General features: G+C 46.2%; 1 protein-coding gene across 1 annotated transcript in view; it reads right to left on the reverse strand.

Annotated features, from left to right (window-relative positions):
- The window catches only part of GRK7 (G protein-coupled receptor kinase 7), a 41,611-nt gene extending 33,318 nt beyond the window's left edge, over positions 1-8,293 (reverse strand). The window contains exons 1-2 of the mRNA XM_069563722.1: positions 7,667-8,293; positions 5,661-6,098 (exon numbers count right to left, since the gene is read on the reverse strand). Coding sequence (XP_069419823.1) covers positions 5,661-6,098; positions 7,667-8,278 — 1,050 coding nt within the window. The 5' untranslated portion in view covers positions 8,279-8,293. The remainder of the gene's footprint in view (positions 1-5,660; positions 6,099-7,666) is intronic.
- Positions 8,294-8,984: the final 691 nt, after the last annotated feature.

Below are 8,984 nucleotides of genomic sequence, written 5' to 3' on the forward strand. Positions count from 1 at the left end.
CATATAGGATGGATAAACTATAGCACAGGGAACTATACTCAGTATCTGATGATAAACCACACTGGAAATGAATATGAAAAAGAACACACACACACACACATCTTTGCTATACAGTAGAAATTAACAGAACATTGTAAATCAAATATACTTCAATAAAACTTTTTAAAAAAGAAGAATCACTCTGGTCATGCCATTTTCTTGTTGAAAAAAATCTTCAATACTAGGTGCATATCACATTCTTTTCTTGCCTTTAAGATATAGTGGCCTTCAGAGCATCTATATTGAACTTTATATTCAGAGATTGTCAAACATGGATAAGGTGATAACAAACTCCGTGAATACAGATGGCAGCTAGTGTGATTAATCTCACCAGGATTTTGTTGTTGTTAGTTTATGATTTGGGCTCATTTTGAATTAATTGTCCTCATTTTATTTATCTATTTTTAAAATTAATTAATTTATTTTAATTGGAGGCTAATTACTTTACAATATTGTAGTAGTTTTTGCCATACATTGACATGAATGCGCCACAGGTGTACATGTGTTCCCCATCCTGAAACCCCCTCCCACCTCCCTCCCCATCCCATCCCTCTGAGTCATCCCAGTGCACCAGCCCTGAGCACCCTGTCTCATGCATCGAACCTGGACTGGCGATCTGTTTCACATATGATAATATAAATGTTCCAATGCTATTCTCTCAAATCATCCCACCCTCGCCTTCTCCCACAGAGTCCAAAAAACTGTTCTTCATATCTGTGTCTCTTTTGCTGTCTCGCATATAGGGTCATCATTACCATCTTCTAAATTCCATATATATGCATTAGCATACTGTATTGGTATTTTTCTTTCTGACTTACTTCACTGTGTATAATAGGCTCCAGTTTCAGCCACCTTATTAGAACTGACTCAAATGCATTCTTTTTAATGAAATGTCCCCATTTTAAAAGCAAGAGACTTCTTAAAAATTCACAGGTGTCAGTTTCTCTTTTAAAAAGTCAGGGGACTTCTCTGGTGACCCAGTGGATGAGAACTCGCCTGTTAATGCAGGGGACACAGGTTCAATTCCTGGCCTGGGAACTAGGATCCCACATGCTACAGAGCAGCTAAACCTGTGCACCGTGAGTACCGAAGCCTGTGAGCTCAGAGTCCCTGCTTCACAACAAGAAAAGCCACAGCAACGAGAAGCCTGAGCACTGCAACTAGAAAGCGGCCCCCCTCGCTGCAACTAGAGAAAGCCTGTGTGCAGCAAACGAAGACCTAGTGCAGCCCAAAATAAATAAATGAGTGAATAAATATTAAAGAAAAAAGAGCCAGAGCTTTGGATCTCTGTTCTCACAGTGTGGCCACTGGACACGAGGAGTGGTTTCCCTCCTTAGATAGAAGTGCACACGCTGTTCTGAGGTCCACGGCACTCGCTTCACTTCTTACGCTGCATGCCTCGCCATTTGAGTTTGCTCCTTCAGCTCTGCACAACTGTTGTTCAAAGTCTTTTTAAACCACGTTATAGAATTATCTCACAAATGCAATTTCCCTGTAAGGCAAAATGATACATGCTTTCCTTCCTTTGATAGGATCCAATCGGTGTTGAAATGTTCTTGCGGGTTTCCTTACATTTATGCAAAAATTTAGCAGGACTTTTCCTTACAGTTCTACCTTCATTCAGCTGATCATACTCTGGGAATATGGTGAGATCTGTACTTAAAAACGTTGTTTTTATTTGGCTGCACCACGTTCTAGTTGGGGCATGTGGCATCATCGATCTTCACTGTGGCTTGCAGGATCTTCAGCTGTGACATGTGGGACCTAGTTCCCTGACTAGGGCTCAAACCTGGGCTCCCTGCATTGGGAGTGCAGAGTCTTAGCAACTGCACCACCAGGGAAGACCCAGTAATTCTTTACATGGTTTCTTGATGTCAAAACATTAGTTAGTTACAGAAGCTGTATAAAATATGTTCCTTTTCATTTCTTCTGTGAAATGGATTGTGAGTATAATGATTTCAAATCCACTTGGGGGCCCCTTATTGTGTGGGAACTACAGTAAGTAGGATACTGAGAAGTTTCACTTAGCTATGTAGAGGAGTAAACAGTGAAGGAGGAACGCTTTTCTCTTTTCTTTCTTTCTGTGGCTTTCTAAACCTTCTCTCTGACCCCTGTTTTCCCCTCCATCCTTCCTGAAAATCCCCCTGGGCTTCAGAGGCAGGTCCAAGGACCAGGGCATAAACTTTCTTGGATGGGGCAAGCGGTCTAAACCCAGAAGTCTGGTCTCTTGGGACAAAGAGGAATTCAGAAAAGGCAAAAGGGTGAGAGGCCTCTAGGCATTGTGTGCACACAAGCTAAGTTGCTCCAGTTGTGTCTGACTCTGTGCAGCCCTATGGATCCTAGCCTGCCAGGCTCCTCTGTCCATGGGATTCTCCTGGCAAGAATACTGGAGTTTTCATGCCCTCCTCCAGGGGATCTTTCTAACCCAGGTTGAACCCACATCTCTTATGTCTCCTGCACTGGCAGGCAGGTTCTTTACCACTAACACCACCCGGGAAGCCCTAAACTCCACCAACTGCCTCCGTTATAGTGGATAATATTGAGGAGGCACGAAAAGCTTCCTGCAGGTTCCAAAAGAGCCAGAAAGCTGGATGCAGGAGGAACTGTCCTTAAATATTCTCTTGGCCCATGAACAGAGCTGGAGGAAGATTGAGAAGGGATTTATAAGAGACTGAGCTATGTGTCTCCTCATCCTTCAGCATCCTTCACGTGAAGATGGTGCCACCAGTCAGCATGAGGCATGCACATGGGACGTTCAGAAGGAACACTTCCTCTCTGCATAATCAGCAATACAAATTCAAAATAATATACTGAAGTAATACACTTCTGATTTTTTGTGCACTGATAGACATGTATTCATGATGTTTCTCTTTTCATAGTAAAGTCCCAAGGAGGCAAACACTCTGCTTCCTCCCCATATTCTTGCTTCCTCCACCTCTACTTAGGAGATAGTGATACTAAAGTTCTCCATCCTTCTCCACCGCCTTCTCGATTTCTCCACTGTCGTTCAGCCTCTTTCCTTCCTACACGACCAGCAATTTCTTTCCAGATTCTTTTTTATTTTCCCCACTATTTTTTGTTTTAGGTCATAAGGCATGTAGAATCCTAGTTCCCTTACCAGGGATCAAACCCAGGCCCCCTTGTCCTTGGAAGTGCAGAGTCTTAACCACTGGACTGACAGGGAAGTCCTCTCTTCTGCTTCTAGTCTCAGCATCTAAATCTCCAGTCTTCCTTCTTAAAACTCCATCCTGCTCCTTCCTTCATCTCACTCTTTACTTCCAGGTCAATCCAACCTCTGCCATCTGAGTTTTGACCTTGAAAATCTCTCTTCCTGAGGACACTGTGGTTTCCAGATTGTCAGACCCTACAGTCTGCGTGACCCCTTGGCAGCACTTGGCAGTGCAGACCTCACTCCTCCCTTAAATCCTCTTTTTCTTTGGCTTCTGTGGCAGAGGCCGCCAGTTACTTGCTCCACATCCCTTAGTAGTTACTTGCTCTCCTTCCTTAGTAACTAGAACTCCTCTCTCCCTCTCAAAAAAGCAAAAACAAAAAAAGTCATTTATCAGCTGCCCCTGCAGGTAGGGTGGCCAGATGAATGTCCTAGTCAATGAGATTTAAATGGAAGCTGTCAGATGGGCCTTCTAGGGGAAGTTCCTTAGAAGGAGATATATTCAGTTGCTGTGGGCATCCCTATTTACTCCTGACCCTTCCTCCTTTCTCTGCCTAGACTTGATGGTTGGGGCTAGAGCAGCCATTCTGCAACACACGGAAAAGGGCAAAATCACAGAGATGTGATTTCTGCCCTTATCCCATAGCTGCAGAACTAATATCAGTCATCCTTATCCCTACACTACTTATTACATAAGAAAAAGAACCCTTTCTCTTGTTTAATCCACTGTTATTTGGGTTTTTCTATTATCGCTGGTGAAATCAACACTTAACTGATACAGCTCCAATGACTCTGCCATTTTCATCTTCAACAGAGGTTGAAGAGGTTACTTCTTTAACCTCTTCAACATCCCTCTTCTTCCACACCCCCTACACGTTGCTGTTTCTTGGTCCTCTTCCTCCACTGTTTCTCAAACAACCCAGTGGTGTCTGCTGCTTCCCAAGCCATGATGACTCCAAATTCCAATGTCTAACTCAGACCTTTCATCACAGCACCTGCCTGTCATAGAAGAGCCTTATATATACTACACTCACAATTCAACTTTCCAGCTTTCCCATAACTGTTTTCTTCCTTCTAGTCACTGGAGCTAGGGACCTTCCCCGTTCCTCACCCTCATACCCAGCTGGTCCTGAAATCCCAACAAGTTTCTTTCCAACAGCTCTGAATTATTGACTTCTCTGGTGGCTCAGACGGTAAAGCGTCTGCCCACATCTCCTGGAGAAGGAAATGGCAACCCACTCCAGTACTCTTGCCTGGAAAATTCCATGGACGGAGGAGCCTGGTAGGCTACGGTCCATGAGGTCGCAAAGAGTCGGACACAACTGAGCGACTTCAGTGTCAATGTCATCAATCCTAATGTCTTACACAGGCGCCATCATTTCTTCCTCCACCACTGCATATGCTAGCTCCCCTGCCTCCCATCTACGATCAAACTGGTGTTTAAAAAAAATGATCATGTTATTCCTTTTTAAAAATCCCTTCAATAGCTTCGTGTCCCTCACAAGAAAAGAATTCCAATGCCTTTGCATGATCTGAGCCCTACACCTCTTGTCAACATTCCTTCCATTACAGCCACATAAAATCACCTGCAGTTTCCCATACTTGCCATGATTTTTCTCACTTCCTTGCCTGATTGTCCTCTCCGCCTTGCAAGCTGGAGACTGTGTAGAAACAAAGTTTTAAGTGCATATTTAAGAACCTGACTTGAGCCTTTATCTTCCTGGGACTTCTCCCATCTTTGTGCACAGAAACTCAACAGTAAAGACCTGTCAGAATTCGAGAGATTTTTGTATTGATCATTTAACATAATTGATTAATTCTTATAATCCCTTTTTTAATCAAAGAATTCTCTGCAAGTCTCTTTGGACCAAACTGATCAAAATAAACATCAGTTGCCTTTGTTGACTTGTATATACCTTTTCATTTAAAATTTCACCTTTGTCCAACGTAAAACATTTCTCCATGTGGACTCAACAGGAAAGGGAGATATTTAATGTGCTAAGTGTTGGGTTTTCTTCTATTTATTATCCTATTAAATTTTACCTTTTAGAGTCCTGGAATTTTAGGGTCCAGCCCCTAAAATTTTCCCGAAGAGGAAATCAAGGCTCTACCGACTCAGGAACATGGCACCAGGGAGGTGGTTATGGGTGGGACATACCTAGCTCCTGGCTATGGATTCAGCTCTTGCCATCTATGGTGAAGGCACAGACCACCTCCAATTCACAGAGAAGGCTGCCCTCTGCTTCCAATGAGAGGAGAGCAAAGTAGACCTCAAAGAGCCAGTTAAGCTAATCCTCTTACACCACTTGAGGCAAATGACAGCACAAGGGGTTTAGGAACAAGAAAATTAGAAGCATTAAGTCCAAGGCTCTGTCTGCCCTGGGAAAGGACAGCTTTCTCCCTTCCTCTCCGACTCTGTGGCCCACCTTTGGGCCAGTGGAGGCTCACTCACCCTCTGGGTGATGGGTTTACCATCCTGGATCTCCACGGCCAGCCCCAGGTCGGACAGTCTGCAGTTGCCAAGGTCATCCAGCAGCACGTTCTCGGGTTTCATGTCCCGATAGACGATGCCGAGGGAGTGGAGGTGCAGCACGCCACAAGTCATCTGGGCCGAGTAGAAGACCACCCTGCTCATGTCCAGGCCTGGTTCACCCACGCTGTAGATGTGGAACTTGAGGTCTCCACCATTCATCAGGCTCATCACCAGGCAGAGATGGGACTTGCTTTCAAAGGCATATGCCAGAGAGACAATGAACGGGCTGCTGACCCTCTCCAAGATTTCCTTTTCCAAGAGAGCCATTTTCTCACCGTTTTTCTTCTTCAATCGCTTCTTGTCCAGTTTCTTACAGGCATACATCTTACCGGTGTTTTTCACCTGGACAGCACATACCTTAAGGAGAGAAGGAAAGGGAAAAGAAGAGGTAGAAATAGACAGCAGTGGAGAGAGGAAGGAAGTGGAGGATACAGAGGATGGAGGGGCAGAAACCAATCAATCAAGGTGGCAAGATGGCAGGCTTCTGAGGAAAGGAAAGCTGTGAGTGAGAGGGTTCTTGGAGAAAGAGCTTCGACCACAGTGAGGTATCATGTGACGCATACTAAATGGGCCATTAAAAAAAAAAAAAGAAATAACAAGTGTTGGCCAGAATGTGGAGAAATTGAAACACTCATGCATTGCTTGTTGTTGTTTAGTTGCTAAGTTGTGCCCGATTCTTTGCAACACCATGGACTGCGGCTCACTAGATTCCTCTGTCCATGGGATTTTCCAGGCAAGAATACTGGAATGCCACTTCCTTCTCCAGGGGATCTTCCCAATCCAGGGATCAAACCCATGTCTCCTGCATTGGTAGATGGATTCTTTACCATTGAACCACCAGGGAAGCCCTCATGCATTGCTGGCAGGAACTTAAAACATGAAGAAATGGGTGATTTCCCAAAAAGTTAAACATAGAATTGCCCTAAGATAAGACCCAGCAATTCCACTCCTCGGCACATATGAAACAGAAATGAAAGCAGGTATTCAAACAAATACATGTACATAAATATTTACAGCAGCACTATTCGCAATAGCCAAAAGGCAGAAACAACCCAACTGTCCATCAATAGATAAATGAATACATGAAATGTAGTATTCCCATACAATGGACTGTTACTCAGCCTGAAAAAGGAATGAAGTATTGATCCACACTACAAGGTGAATGAACCTCCAAAACACGACTCAGCAAAGTACACTTTTCAGCGAAAGAATCCAGAGACAAAAGCTCACATATTGTATGACTCCATCTCCATGAAACATCAGAATAGGCAAGCCCATAGAGGCAGAAAGTAGCCCAGAGGCTGCCAGGAGCTTGGGGGTTGGGGTGGGGAAGTAGCTGTTCATGGGCACAGGAGTATTGAAAATGGAACTAGAGATGATGGTTGCATAACATTGTAATGTATTAGATTCTATTAAATTGTACACCTGGAAATGGTTAACGGCTAATCTTATGCAAATTTCATCTCAAAGAATTTTTTTTCTTCTTAAGAAAGCTGAACACAGCAGTGGTGCAAAACAGATTTATAGACTCTAATTCAAGATGATTGTTTTCTTAGATACCTGAAGTTTTTCTCAAATTACCTCCATGAGCACAAGTAAAGGGGAAGGGAACTCTCCCATTGTATTTATATCTTGATATCATTCACCAAAGGGGCATTTCAGAGTGTTCCTGCCTCCTGGAAACCCCATGATCACGATTCCAGGCCAGTTCCACATCTTGTTTGTTTTCCCTACGGCATTCTCACTTTATTTCACCCAGCAACCAGAAAGAAGAAGTGAGAGCAAGCTAGGAACGCTTTCTCCACATGTGGCACTGAAATTAGTTCTAAGATCCCTTGAGATTAAAAAGAAGAAGACCAAAAGAAGCCAAACAGAACTCTATTATGCCATCTATCTCATCTTTCAGCCTGGCTCCTCGCACTTACCTCCCCGAAACCACCTTTCCCCAGCACCCGGAACTCTTCGAAGTACTTGTCTGACACTGGCTGCATCTCGAAGACTTTCCACTGCAGAAACTTGTCATAGAAGGGGCTGGCCAGGAACTCCCGGAAGGGCTGGTCCTGCAGGAAGGCCATGACCTCGGCCTTGGCCAGCTCCACCAGGGATGCTCGCTCGTCCTCGGTGGTGGCCGCTTGGCACTTGGTGACCAGAGCTGGGCTGAAGAAGGGGTGTGGACGCCCCGGGACAGGGGCGGCGGCGCAAGTGGTCACCAGCCCCTGCAGCGCGCTGCCCTTGTCGGGGCCCTCTTCGGCCAGCTCCCAGCTCTGCACCTCCTCCAGAAAGCCCCTGGCCTCCTGGTACGCGGGCACCGTGGCCAGGAAGTCCCGGAAGAGGCGGCGGCCGATAGGCTGCTGCTCGCAAAGACTGTGGAAGTCGGTGGCCAGGGCCTGGCGGAGCTGCTCGCAGCTCTGCGGCCCGGGCAGCATCAGGCTCCGGCGCCGGCGCTGCAGCTCCTTGCTGTCGGCGTCCGAGGACTTCCGAGCCTGCAGGTAGGCCGTGTTGGCGATCAGGTTGTCCAGGCCCCCCATGTCGACCATGGCTGAGCACTGATCGCTCTCCCCCCCGTACAGACAAGGACGGATGGAGAGCGGCAGCGGTGGGGTTGCGGTCAGGCCCGGGGCCAGCTGGTGGCTCTCTGATCCGAGACGCAGTAACTCCCAGGGGATTTACAGCGAGTCTTTGGGGTGACGGATGGGACTGGTAGAGGGTGAGGAAAGAGGTTTCTCTAGTAAGAAGCTTTGCTGGCTATGTATAGCTGCCAGGGACAGGCACATCAAGGATCACCAAGCAACCTGGAACACCTGCAGAGTCTACCTGTTCATCCCCGGGCCATGCTCCTCACACCTGCTTCCTGCATCCACAGTGACCAATCACCAAAGGAAAAGACTCATTCTACAGTGATGTGCTGTTTGCTGTTGACAGCAGTGTTTTCAACTGTGTCTGATTTTACATTTCTCAGCAAGTAAAAGCTCTGTAAACTCCTAGGAGTGATAGGTCGGGAAGAGGAGCTGTGAGAAGCTGGAGAGGTTTTCCTTCCCCCGGTCTAGCAGCCTGATACAGAGCAGGTTACAGAAGGGGATGCTCTGAGCTGCGAGTCACTGGACATGTTCCCAGAGGCCCAGGTTGTGACTCTCGGGGGGGCTGTGGCTCTCCCATGGCTGGTGGCACCCTCAAGTGCCTGTGGAGATCCTCAAGACGTGGCTGCCTTAGTTCTGAGGAGTCTGTGACCTACAGTACCATGTT

This window comes from Ovis canadensis, chromosome 1 (assembly GCF_042477335.2).
Source record: "Ovis canadensis isolate MfBH-ARS-UI-01 breed Bighorn chromosome 1, ARS-UI_OviCan_v2, whole genome shotgun sequence".
NCBI classification, from domain to species: Eukaryota; Metazoa; Chordata; class Mammalia; order Artiodactyla; family Bovidae; genus Ovis; species Ovis canadensis.